The following is a 13,507-nucleotide window of genomic DNA, read 5'->3' as shown; positions in this document are numbered from 1 at the left end:
GTAGGTAGCTGACTCTACGGACCAATGAAAGCGAACCCGGCAGAAGGAGGCGTGACGCTGCCAACCCACCAGTCTCAGCTTCGCTCCCTCCGGGGTCTCGGGAGAAATCTCAGCCAATGAGAAAGGGCTGGAGGCGTTTCCGCCCAATAGGAAAGCGCCGAGGGGGTTGGTTCGGCGAGCCGCGTGCAGGAAGTGCTCTGCGGTGAAGCAGCAGTAGCTCCGGGAAAGCGGCATGGCGGCGGGGATGAAGAGAAAGCAGCAGAGGCAGCGCGGAGCTTCTGGTTCGGGCTCAACGGCGGGGGGCGCAGCGCGCAAGAAGCGCAAGGTCAGTGGGGAGTGCGGTAATTGGGGGGGGGTGGAGGGAGAGCGGCCGAGCCCCCCCCCACAGCGGGGCGCCGCGTGGCTGAATTGCTTGGCGACACGCGCTCCCCTTCCGGTCATCGGGCTAGTTTAAGGGGGCCCCCTCCACTGCCCTAAGCAAGTTATTCTCACTGGGGCAGAGACCAAGGGTGAGGAGGGTAGTAGGGGGGGGGGTAGCGCCACGTGCTCGTTTCCAAAACAGTAAGGAATAGGGTGGGATGAGCACCGGCAACTGTGCAGTGAGCCTTAGCAAGTTTACTCGCGAGGAAGTCCACCGGTTTCAGTCGCGCATGTTGCTCTTTTCGCTAGCGGCCTTAAGCGGTACTTGAGGGTGCCTCGCAGGCTTAAATTGCTTGTTAAATAAGCAGAAGGGGGGTCATAATTCTGACGTTTGAGAACTTGCCATTAGTTTTGTATACGTCATACCCGTACTTTGGTAGTTATTCTCTCATCCAGAGAGACAATTTTGCATGTAGAATGGGTTTTGGTTGCACAATTAGTTCTCCAGTTACTAGTGATTGGCCACAGTTACCACTTAAAACGCCTGTTCCTTAATATAGCAATGCTTTATCCTAGTACCGGTAGTCTTGCAGTTGTTTTCTGAAATGATTGTTTTACTTCCTAGCTCCCTGTTGCCGAGGAGAAAGCGTGGCAGAAAGCTGGCTCTAAGCTGAATGAGGAGATTTCCAGTGATTCTGAACCAGACACGTAAGGATATGCATTGGTCTCCCTCTGTAGCTTAGAAGGAAAGAGGCATGATCTTGAATAAAGATGCAAGTTCTTAGAAAAATGAATTCAGAGCCAGACTTGGTATGAATCCCCTCCCTAAGGGGGGTAAGGTAATAAAAGAGTTGGGCGAGAAAATTGTGTTCTCCTTGCCACAAAGCAGGATGTTATGTTCTTGCATAGGTGTAGACATTTGTGTAATACTTTGCAGTGCAGCTCCCAGGGATTCTTAGAACACAACCCTTTCTGTGGGAGAAGTGTGGGAGAACAGAAGTCTCCTCAGAGATTGTGAGAATGTTATTTCTAGGTAATGGATGATTGTAAGAGAGAAAGCCTTATGGATTGTATCTTTCCCACCTGTAGCCCAGCAAGGAAAAAGAACAGTGAAGCAGCAGATGAAATTGAAGAGACAGCACAAGAAAAGAAACTAAGATTAGCAAAGTTATATCTAGAGCAGCTTCGACAGCAAGGTGAGATGTTGGATATGTTGTGATATAACACGGTTGCAAACTCTGTGAAATATTGCAAAACATCAACCAAGATAGTTTTAGAAAGAATCTGGAATTAAGAGTGAAAGCTATGAGAAGCTCATGGTCTTTTTATTATTATTGATGATGTAGAGGAAACGATTGCAGAAATTTACTGAGACAGATTAGATTAGGTTGTTGACATATCTCAACTCTTTGACTTTTAGAATCTGCTTAAGAGAAGCATTTTTTTAAAAAGTGTGTTGGGAAGGGAGATTGGTTTGGGGTACTTGTTCTCCTCAAAGTGTCTGGAATGGCCTGTGTTTGGGGTCAATTCCTGTGGTTATGCAAACAACTAACTCTGATTCTCTTTGCCACAGCCACTTTATCTGATAAGCCAGCTTTTGCAATTTCAAGTGGCAGCCATGCATTTGTGGTATATGTACAAATTGACCCCTAGTACCTTGACAAATGGCTGTTCTAGGACAGTATTCTTCAATCCTTGGGTCTCTAGATGTTGCTGGATTGAACTCCTGTCATCCCCAATTAGTTTAGTCAATGGTTGCCGATGGTAGGAGTTGTGGATTGTATTCAGGCAGCACGTGATTACATTTTCCCAACGTTTCTTTACCTTGTAATTGCTGTGTGTTATATGATCTGGAAATCTAGCAGAATGTAGTGGAAGTTTCGTGCTCATTTCCATGCTAATTGCTTCCAGAAAAAAAAATAGTTTTGTGTTGTGTTGTAAATTCCCCACTGTTGCACATTATGTGATGAAATTTAGCATGGTGTTCCAGCCACGGCAGTTCTTTCCCATAGTTTTCATGGGTGAATCGGTGAGGAACAGAAACACACATGTACATGTTAAATGACATTCACTCTTTGAAGCCTTGGGTCTTATGGCCTGTTTGTATGTTTTGCCCTGAGCAGAAGAGGAAAAAGCTGAAGAAGAGGCCTTTGAGAAGGATCTGGTTGCTGGCCGGCTGAAGGAAGATGTGGTGAGTAGGATACTTGGTAAAATGGTGCTGGCCTTCAGAAGGGCAGAGGAGAGGCAGATTTTCCCACCTAATGAAAAAGCTTTAATGGGGTATTTTCATTAGAGAGTAAAAAAAAAATCCTTCCATGTTGTAGCAGCTGACTGGCGTGGCCCTTTCAACAGGCCCTCTTCCACATAGTAGCAAGAAACTGGTTGGTAAGGAGGAAAATCGGCAGTCCATCTCTGCCTACCCATGCCTGCCTTTCAAACAGCAAGTGAAAATGGACAGCAAGGACTGTTCTTGGCGTGTGTGTGTTTACACACATACACATGCACTTTCCCACCCCTATCTTAAAGCATATTTGTAACTACAGTCCTCTAATACTTATCTCCACACTCATGAGAGCTGGAAACACAAGATTTTTTTAAAATAAAAGATAAGACCTATCAGTTCTGTTAATTTTGAGCAGTGTTGCTTGCATGTTGTTAAAACTACTTGGGTTTTGGGAAGGGGGAGAGAGGATTCTATTCCATCTAATTTTATTTTCCTCTTCTCCCATAGCTCGAACAGAAAGGAAAATTGCAGCGACAAATTGCCAAAATCGTAAGTAGATACAGTATCCCTTGAGCCTTTTTGCTGCAGGATTTCAGAGCAGCTGTAGCTCTGTTACTGGAAGGAGAGGTGGCGTATTAATTTGCCAGATTACACATGACACTCTTTCTTCTACTTGAGATTACTTGGAGATTTAGTCATTGATTTTTAAATGAAAATTGTTCTCTTCTCCTTGGCCATTGTAATGTTCACGGAATAGTTCTACCAGAAACTGCAGTTGCCAAATTCTGATCGTTTCAAGTTAGTTTTCAAAGAAGTTGGTTATTTTGGTGGCTCGATGCTCTAGTTTTATTTAACAAATCTGGCTTGGTATTGGATAAAAGCATTTAGTGCTACTATTCTATTTATCTAGTATGGAAATAGGAGACATAAAGTGCCTCAGTTTGCAGAGTCAGTGGAATGGAATGTTTCCTTTGCGTACTGCAAAGCAGTTAAGGTTTTATCACAGGGCATGAAATAGTGATGCAGCCTCAAATATTGCTCCTACTGGTACTCTTTGAACAGTTGCAGCCTCCAGACGCATCTGAAATCAGGGTACTGCGAGGTCACCAGCTCCCCATCACCTGTTTGGTCATCACACCAGATGATAAATACATCTTCTCTGCAGCGAAAGACTGTTCAATCATCAAATGTGAGTCTTATTCTGTACAAAATGACATAGTGTTAAGACTGAGTGTTGAGTTGAACTTAGCAGTATACAGCCCTGTGCTGTTGTTTTAAATTTCACCATCTCCTCCCTGTGTGATCACTGCTTATTCCTCCTTAATTACTGTTAGAAGGCATCTTATTTCAAAAGGAAATCTGCCAAGTTTTTGCCTCCTCAACCATGGATTCTACTGCAGTAACTCAACTTTGCAATGCTCCAGACAACTAAGGTGGAGAAAGATTCTCAGTGGACGATTCAAGTCCTTGAAAATGACTGTGTGGTATTTGCCTTCTTTGTCCAACTCATTTTAGCCCTTGTTGTATCTTAGGGGATGTTGAGAGTGGGAAGAAGGTGCATGTGATCCGCAAAGGAAAGAAGGGGACAAAGGACAATCACGTTGGCCACACAGCACACATCCTCTCCATGGCTATCTCATCGGATGGTAAATACCTGGTAAGAGAAACTGACACCTTTCCCTCCAGAGATGGAGGACTATTTGAGTTCTCAATCTTTGCAGCTCAGATTTCGCTTTGAAGAGGGAAACCCAGACAACCCCTCCTCCAATTGTTCTTGTTGGTCCTCTTAATCCACTTGGATGGGCTTTTGGCTAGCATGATGTCCCTTTGGCAGGTGGTTGCTAATCGAATTCTTGTGTTATTGGTCATGCCAGCAAGTGGGTGGACATGTGGTGCTCAGGCATCCCTGCACTGTATATCTGTTCTTTCACAGGAATGGATAAAGTTAGGTACTTCTGTTGCCAGCTGCTAATAGGATGGTAAAAGCCTGCCTTATACCAAGCCCAGACCCTTGATCCATCCAGCTCAGGAATATCAATATTGTCAAACTCAAATTCATCGGGGGCCGCATCAGCAGTTTGGTCACCCTCAAAGGGCCGGTTGTATCTGTAGGACTATGTGTCCACTCTTTATTATCATAAATTATTGTCACTGCATTCAATTATTACTGTTTTTTGTAATAATGTAAGTAATAACTAGCTCTGAAAGCAGAAACATAGTCAGAATAATAGCAAGTAGATATTCAAATGTACAATTATTGTACAATTTATTGAAAAATGATTTTTAGTAACTGCACTGGGTGGTGGAGGCTCGCTAGGGTTTCATGCAGGACCTTTGCAGAGCTACTAGTACCTGGAGATGCTGGGGTCCTTCTGCATGCAGGACAGATGTTCTGCCAGTGAGCCACCACCCTTCACCAAAGGGACTGGCTGAGGTTGACTCACTGGAGCTGCTCTCCTGGTTCCAGGGTTTAAGGGCCAGAAGTATAAAGCAGAATCCTATGTTTCTGAGGAGAGGGAGGGGAGGGAGTGAGGAAGGAAGGAAGGAAGGAAGGAGGGAGTGGGAGGGAGAGAGGAAGGAAGGAAGGAAAGAGGGGAGAGAAAGAATAGTAGGAAATAAGGAAGAGAATAAAGAAGGAAAGAAAAAGAAAGAGGGAGAGAAGACGGAAAGGGAGAAAGAAGGAAGGAAGTAGAGGAAAAGAAAGAATAAGAATGAGGGAGAGGAAGAAAGTTGGGAAGGAAGGAAGAAAGAAAGAAAAGAGGGAGCAGGAGGGAGAGAGGAAGGAAAGAGGTGAGAGAAAGAAGAGTAGGAAAGAAGGAATAAAGAAGGAAAGAAAAAGAAAGAGGGAGAGAAGACAGAGATAAAGAAGGAAGGAAGGAGAGGGAAAGAAAGAATAAGAACGAGAGAGAGAGGAAGAAAGAAAGGGAGGGGGGGTCGCCGCCTTGATTCAGCGCCAGAAAAGAGCGCGAAGGGACCCAGGGGCAAAAAGCATTTCCCCGGCCCCAGCTGTTTGTCGGCGCTTTGTTGGCGCGGTGCTTCAGCAGCAAGGTCCCACTGCTGGGTCCCGCTGGCTGGGGCGCTCGGTGGGCCACATGACGAGGTCTGGCGGGCTGGATTTGGCCCCCGGGCCTTGTGTTTGACACCCGTGATCTACACTGATGGGCAGTGTCTGGGCTTTTGGCTGGAAGTCTTTCCCAGCTCTATTTGGAGATCCTAGGGACTGAACGCAGTACCTTTTGCATGCAGAGCACTTAACACCAAGTGGAGAAGCTATTGGCTTGGATTATAGTATGCCCCGGGCTTCTCTAGAAGCTTGATCTAAAGGTTGTCTTACTACTGCTAATACCAGTAAACAGTAAAGGGTTGTGGGTACTGATAAGCATCTTGCCTTGCCTTTTCTCTCTTAGGCTACAGGAGATAGGAACAAACTTGTTTTGATCTGGGAAGCTGCAACCTGCAGCCACCTGTATAAGTTCACAGGTCACCGTGACGCCGTTTCGGTGAGTAAGTTCATTACCTTGGTTGTAGTGATGCTATAGCTTAGGCAGGCACAGGATTTGGGTGTGGGCTTTTCTGGATTTGTTTTTTTAAAATGTGGTCTATGTTCAGCTATATCTTATAGGAAAGGTGGGGGGAAATATTTTAAATACAAAGAAATTACTGGTAGATATAGATAAATGCAAGGATGTGCCTTTTAAAAGGAATTTGAGACTTTTTCCCTGAGGGCATGTTGCAAAATAGGTGGTGTCCTACATTGTGCAGCAGAAAATATATCTCAGCCCTCCTTTATTTTTTGGGTCAAGTGCCATGTCACTTGAGTTTAAGCTCTTATCCCCCCTGTAGCTTGTGCCAGTTGCTTGTTCCATAGTTTGAAATCTGCTCTGGAGATGACGCAAATTAGGTCTGGCAGTGAGATTCAACTCTGCCATGATTGTGACCACCAATCCAATCCCTGCCTATTTTCATTTTTTATGTTTTTATGTATTTTTTCTTTTGCGATGACTTCGACTAGACCGGATAAATAAAATAAAAATCCCTGCCAATCTTGCCTCCTCTTCTGCACCACTGCCCCCCTTCTCCTTACTCTCCCTGTTCTCCAAATGCAGGGCCTGTCTTTCCGGAAGGGGACCCACCAGCTGTACAGCGCTTCGCATGATCGTTCAGTCAAAGTGTGGAACGTGGCTGAAAATGCTTACGTGGAAACTCTGTAAGGAGCTTGCCTTTCCCCCATTCTTCTTGGTGTGCTTATGGGATTACAGAAATAAATGCACGCCCCACAGCTGAATCTCATCTGCTTTGCTATTCCCACACCTGCTTTCCTCTCAGGTTTGGCCATCAAGACATGATCACAGGGCTGGACAGCTTGAGCCGGGAGTGCTGTGTGACGTCAGGAGGGAGGGACGGCACTGTCAGAATCTGGAAGATCCCTGATGAAGCCCAGCTGGTGTTTTATGGGCACCAGTAAGTACTTAAATAAAATTGGTGGGGGGAAGACGGGTTGGTGGACTACATGCAGCGTGTCACACATCCAACAAGCCACCCTGTGATTTTTGTTGTAAGCTGACCTACACTGAGTCAGACTATTGGTCAGTGTCGACACTAGCTGACAGTAGTTCTCCTGGATTTCAGGTGGGATACTTAGCCCAACCCTTCCTAGAGATGCTAGGCATTGAGTGTGGGACCTTCTGCATGCAAAGCAGCTATTCTACCACTGAGCTATGGTCCTTCCCCAGTGCCCAATGTATATAAAAATGGGACAGGAACGCTAAAGGCTGGAAAACCGTGTTGTATGTGCTGGTTCCTTCACAGTGGTTATGGGCCTAAATGCAGGACTATTTAAAAAGGGGGCTGTTAAAGCGAAGGTTTTTAATATGGACATTGTTTGAGGCACCCAACATACATGAAACTGCTACTGCAGGAGAAGATAGCAGAGATTCTTTCCTACATCAAAATGAGCATCCCCACCCCTTTTTTGACAGTGGCCCCACACCTGTAGAAATGGCAGTTCATTGGTCTCTATCAACGCAGACCTTTAAGTGGGTCCTCAAAACAGATCTGTATGCTGTGGCATTCTCATGCTAAGGCTTTTAATTGGGCTGTTGAATCTGCGATGCTGTTCTACATTTTTGTTTTTTTCAAGAAATAGGATCTGTGGGTTAATGGTTGTTGTTCCTTGCTGTCATTCATTCATTCATTCATTCATTCATTATGTGTAAAGGATGGCTGTGGACACACATCTTGGGAGGGCTTGGTCCTAAAATGTGGTTTTATAAATACTGCAGCATGCCATCTTAAAAAGAATAATGGCTTCCTGTTTTGGATTAGGGGCTCCATTGACTGTATTCAGCTGATCAATGAGGAGCATATGGTGTCTGGTGCAGACGATGGGTGAGTACTTCCTCAAGCCTTAACATTGTTGTGAATTAGCACTTTCACCCCATAGCCTCTTCTTGCACACATGTCATATAATTGTTTGATATTTCCTGAAGGTCAGTGTGCCTCTGGGGTCTCTCGAAAAAGAAACCACTAACCACAGTGAAGAAAGCCCACAGTCTCCATGGCACAGAGGGCCTGGAACAACCATACTGGATCTCTTCAGTTGCTGCTTTGCTGAACAGTGACCTTGTAGCCACAGGTACTTCATACTTTGGTTTCATTTGCACATTACTGTAAACCGTAGTTAAGCTTCACTGTGCTTTAAAAGTGAAGGTGCAGTGTGCTGGTGCGGAAAGTTAAAATGGAAGGTGCTTTGTTTCTGCCTCGCTCCTGCTGTGTTTCTGGAGCCAAGCCCATGGTTTGGTCTACAGTTACATCTGAACCCAGGAGTAAATTGCCTGCAAATTTTATTCCATGAATCACCATGCTGTGCATCCATCTTTAAACCAAGGTATCCTTTAAAGCAGATATCTTCAATTGTTTCAGATGCAGGACCACTTTTAACCCAAACATTTGGGCACCCATTTCTTAATCTTTTACCATATACTTGTATGGTGTTAGAGCTCTTGTTGTGACCCACATTGCTTCAGGCAGAGACCCGCTAGTGGGTCGCCACCCACTAGTTGAAGAACAGTGGTTCAAAGTGATGTGTGAACCCAACATCTGAAACCCTTGCCTTGCTTTTTCTATTGTGCTGTAGCTAAAAGGAGGGAGGTGATTTTTTTTTAAGGCCTGCTGTATTAAAAGCTAACTGTGTTTTAGGCTGCATTTCTGTACTTAGAAGCAGGGCTTATTGAACTCAGCGGGATTCAATGCTGAGTAGATTTTTGGTTGCACTTGTATACTCTGCTCAATGGGAAGCCTGCCTCTATTTCGAACATTGAATAAAGCCATCTTCTGCTTTGGTCAAAACCTGCCTAACAGGTGTGGGCTCAGATACTATTTCATGATGCATTTCCAGATCCTTGTCAGGTGTAAATGGCCCAGAGTGGCTGGGGAGACCCAGTCAGATGGGCGGGGTATAAATAATAAAATTACTACAGTGGTACCTCTGTTTAAGTACACAATTGGTTCTGGAAGTCTGTACTTAACCTGAAGCGTACTTAACCTGAAGCGAACTTTCCCATTGAAAGTACCGTAATGGAAAGTGGATTAATCCGTTCCAGATGGGTCCGCGGAGTTCTCGACCTGAAGCGTACTTAATCCTAAGTATGAGTGTAATTGGTTCTGGAAGTCCATACTTAACCTGAAGCGTACTTAACCTGAAGCGAACTTTCCCATTGAAAGTAATGGAAAGTGGATTAATCCATTCCAGGCGGGTCCGCGGAGTACTTAAACTGAAAGTACTCAAACCGAAGCATACTTAAACCGAGGTATGACTGTATTACTATTTATTATTCAGAAGAACTACATGTTAATAAACCTCCCTCATCTTCTGTCTGCTGCCGTGCGAGTGTCCTAAAGGCAATAAACAATCTGTTTGGGGTTTTTTGGTGTTGGGGTGAGATTTTAATTTACACATATCTTCTGGGTTCCATTTAGCAAGGATGTCAATACTCTGGCCTGTGATGTTGGAAGACATGGCCGCGTGTGTGTGGAAAACTTCATTCTAGTCCCTGAATGTGACAACAAGCCCTGACACGCTTTTGTTTTTGGCAGGTTCGCACAGCGCCAGTGTGAAGTTGTGGAAGTGTGGAGAGGGATTCCGGAGGCTGGAGCCACTCTTTGAGATTCCCCTGGTGAGGAAATTGGGGGCAGGAAGGAGGATGGTGTTCTTTTCATCAGTAGCGTTCCATTGTAAATCACAGCACACAGTGCTGATGATAGGCTGAAAGTGAACCAGGGGACTTCTTTGCACAGAGCTCACCTTGACCATGAATTCTGATCATGGCCCCAGCCTTTCTCTTAGCTCCTCCCCTTGCAATATGCAGATAACTATTCTAATGTCCCTGGACCTGTTGCTGCAGGGATGATGAAGACCATGTGTATTAAACGCTTTGAAGGCTACAAGCTAATAAATGCTTATTAATTGTGGGCAGTTGTGTGGTAGATAAACTAACCATTGTGTTCAGTAGGCTGCAGTATATCCTGCTGAGTAGTCATGTGAGCTTACTTTGATAGAGAAAACACGCCTACTTGTAAGTTTCCAGCACCTCTGAACAGCACTGTGTATAGCAGAATGACCTCTTCAAAGTTTCCAAAACAGTATTCCATTTCTGCTGATAATGTTCTGGCACAGAGGCTTCAGAAGGAGAGCTGCTAGCTCAGAACTTAAGAGTTAAGGAAACCTTTGAAGCAGTTGCCATGTTTGCTACTGTATGGGAAACTTGTTTGGCCATAAGGAATAGTAAAATACTGGCTTAAACTACAGAAAGGGGGCAAGAAGGTTGGGACGTCCAGGAAATCATGAGTGAAAAATAAAATAAAATGGCAGTAGGACTGTGATAGAATGATCATGACCCTATGCCAGCTCGGAATATACAGAGCACTTTCAAAACATCTCAGACTTTCCATAATTCTGGTGTGCTGGTGGCTCATTTGCACACTTTCGATGGAGGTGAAATGGAAACTGTCTGCCATGTCAGCATATCAAAGGGAGGCTTCTAGACCAATCATATCACTTTGTTATATCAGTAAATAAGATTCATGTAGCCTGGAATCTGAAGTTTATATCTCTGGGTGTGTTTCTCTCTTAGGTTGGTTTTGTTAATAGCTTGAAGTTCTCAAATTCTGGAAACTTCCTAGTTGCCGGAATTGGACAAGAACACAGGTATCCCATACTCCATTCCTGTTTTATTACAATGTGTGCATGATTCTGAATTGCATTCTCCATCATCTTTAAAATAGATGTAAATACAGTAATACCTCGGGTTACGAACTGCGATCCGGAACGCAACCCGAAGCGCCACTTCCGGGTTTGCGCAGTTCGTAACCCGAACTGTTCGCAAACCGAGGTGTTCGTAACCCGAGGTACGACTGTAGCTTTAAACTGTCACATACAAGCTATCTTGAGGATCTCAGTTTCAAGATGAGATTAGAACTGCCTTGCAGAATTCTAAAATCTCTCATGGAGTTTGGTAGAATTCCTGAAAATTTAACAGTCATAACTTTTTAGCACTTCGGTGCCCCTAAAGAGATTTGTTTCATTTTCCATGAAAAAATATGCCTTGCTTAGCACTCTCATGGGAGATGTCTCTTAGTGTCTTTGCAATTATTATTGTTTTAGTGTAAACTTTAGTTAAATCTAGGTTCATCTGTTTTTAAGGCCAGGAATGTGAAAGGGAACACCCTCTTTAAGAATAAGCATGAAGGTTTGAGGCTGAGTGTTCAGTCTTCTGTTTGTGTAAGACAGAAAGCATGCTGGGGATTGCTTGTGAACAAGAAGACGGTCCCAAGTCCTAGTGGACCAGTTCTAACCTTGGCAGCATCTCCTGATGTATCCTGTTGCAAATCAATATATGTCTGTCTTTTTCTTTTTCTGATGATGGCTTCTTGCACCATATATGGGTTGTGTAATGTTTACTTGATTGTTTAAATTCAGATATACTGTATCACAGCACCTAAAATGAGTGTATTAGTAGCAGATAAATTTATTTTACCTGGGTTTTATTGCAGATTGGGTCGCTGGTGGAGGATCAAAGAGGCCAAGAACAGCATCTGCATTATTCCGCTCAAGAAGACTACAGCAGGAAACTCACAGATACCAGATGAAGGCTCCTAATATTATATAACCTGTTTATTAAAGCCATATTTTGTGTTTGTAAAATGGTAATGGCCATCTTTTAATTATAGTTTCAGGGACGCGGGTGGTGCTGTGATCTAAACCACTCAGCCTCTTGGACTTGCTGATCAGAAGGTTGGCGGTTCGAATCCCCACGACAGGGTGAGCTCCTATTGCTTGTTCCCAGCTCCTGCCAACCTAGCAGTTCGAAAGCACCCAAAAAGTGCAAGTAGATAAATAGGTACCACTCCGGCGGGAAAGTAAACGGCATTTCTGTGTGCTGCTCTGATTTCAGTGTTCCATTGTGCCATAAGCTGCTTAGTCATGCTGGCCACATGACCTGGAAAAAACTGTCTGCAGACAAACGCTGGCTTCTTCGGCCTGTAAAGTGAGATGAGTGCCACAACCCCAGAGTTGTCTGTGACTGGACTTAACTGTCAGGGGTCCTTTACCTTTTTAATTATAGTTTCGCTATTTTCCTCACAGGAATTGTGGAAGAGGTTTTCAGAAGCAAGGGGGTTGTTTCTGAAATAAAAGAGCAATCATCTGTTGTGGTCTGCAGGCCTCTTTAAAACAATTGTGTTCTACCTTTTTCTTGAAGAATCTGGAAAGTATGTGACATTCCGAGGCTGGTACTAGCCAGACCCAGATCTTCAAAAATAGCTGAATAGCTTAAGGCCACTATTTGGGCGAAATCGGGGGCAATAATTCTATTCTGCAGCAAAACATAGTAATCTCCATTAATCATACGGTACATAACTTCGGAACTGAGAACATAGAAGGCTGAAGGCATGCCCTGTTCTAGGTAAGGCAGGGAAGGGCGTGAGAAGCTGGCTTTTTTACTCTTGAGTCATGCGTCTCTGCCATTCCTTGGGGTGTCTGTTGGGAGAGGAGAATTAAACCTATTGTCTCCTACATCCCAACCAGGGAAAAGCCCAAGAGCCAGCTGTTCCCTTCCCAACCCGTTGTCTTCCAGATGTTATGGACTCCAACTCACATGAGATCTAGCCAGCATGGCCACTAGCAAGGATTTTGGAGTTGTAGTCGAAGAGGATCTGGAGCGCACCTGGTTGGGAAAGGCTGCAGTATAGAGCTTGATTTCTCAACCTTGAATAGCTCTGGTAAGATGTCTGTGTGCAATATTTGAATCGTGGGTAAACTTGGGACACGCTGCCTTGTATTTCCTCATTCATGTCTACTTGGGAATTAGCAGTGCGGCCTAATTCATCTTTACTTGGAAGTAAATCTCAGTTCAAGTGTGGCTTTCACCCAGGTGAGCATGCACAGGACTGCAACCTTTGGTTCAGTGAAGGGAGATAATTTGTTTGGGAGCCAGCATGGGTACAGACTGGAGTGACCCATTCCCAACACCAGGCATGCTTTTTCCTGCTGTAAAAAGTCAACTGGTAACCTTTTCCACAAATGCAAGTCCCACTCTCAGTTTCAACTGAATGCAGATGACTCTAGTAATTTCATTTCTGGAGCATCCCTTTGAAATGTGATGACTTTGCAATTGACAGTAGTGTGTGTAAGTTTACTGAAGTTCTCTGGTTTCTGAATGCTGCCACTTCTGATGTCATGGTTGTCTATTCTCTTGTCTTAAGAGCCATCCATTTGCTGCTGTTAAAGGTGCCGTGGGGCAACATGTTTTTCCTACTAATATAGTTATCTTTTGGGAGAGGAGGCACCAGCATAAAAGAGGCAACATAATGCAATCCCCCCCTTTTTTTAACAGTGGTTAAGAAAAAAAAAACCATCATAGCAGG

At 44.3% G+C, this 13,507-nt stretch overlaps 1 protein-coding gene across 2 annotated transcripts; it reads left to right on the top strand.

Moving 5' to 3' along the window:
• Positions 1–199: 199 nt before the first annotated feature.
• On the top strand, positions 200–11,786 carry RRP9 (ribosomal RNA processing 9, U3 small nucleolar RNA binding protein). 2 transcript variants are annotated; one of them, XR_015948221.1, is made up of 15 exons: positions 200–325; positions 986–1,068; positions 1,450–1,556; positions 2,484–2,551; positions 3,092–3,133; positions 3,647–3,773; positions 4,117–4,241; positions 5,992–6,084; positions 6,691–6,791; positions 6,911–7,045; positions 7,910–7,972; positions 8,079–8,219; positions 9,680–9,759; positions 10,717–10,790; positions 11,636–11,786. XR_015948221.1 is itself a non-coding variant. In XM_035106080.3 (15 exons), the coding sequence occupies exons 1-15, from the start codon at positions 233–235 to the stop codon at positions 11,739–11,741; spliced, it is 1,443 nt and encodes a 480-aa protein (XP_034961971.1). In that variant the 5' UTR covers positions 200–232; the 3' UTR covers positions 11,742–11,786. The 2 variants fall into 2 exon arrangements, 1 of the variants encoding a protein (XP_034961971.1); XM_035106080.3 differs by having other exon boundaries at positions 8,074–8,219.
• The last annotated feature ends 1,721 nt before the right edge of the window (positions 11,787–13,507 follow it).

Source organism: Zootoca vivipara, chromosome 2, assembly GCF_965207765.1.
Source record: "Zootoca vivipara chromosome 2, rZooViv2.hap1.1, whole genome shotgun sequence".
Classification (NCBI taxonomy): domain Eukaryota; kingdom Metazoa; phylum Chordata; class Lepidosauria; order Squamata; family Lacertidae; genus Zootoca; species Zootoca vivipara.
This window is presented reverse-complemented; position numbering and strand designations above follow the sequence as displayed.

Bases quoted from the DNA above. Each gene is read 5' to 3' on its own strand.
- RRP9 (XM_035106080.3), top strand. From the start codon at position 233: ATGGCGGCGGGGATGAAGAGAAAGCAGCAGAGGCAGCGCGGAGCTTCT. The intron at 2,552-3,091 runs GTGAGTAGGATA...CTTCTCCCATAG, and splicing joins GCCGGCTGAAGGAAGATGTG to CTCGAACAGAAAGGAAAATT. The intron at 3,134-3,646 runs GTAAGTAGATAC...CTCTTTGAACAG, and splicing joins AGCGACAAATTGCCAAAATC to TTGCAGCCTCCAGACGCATC.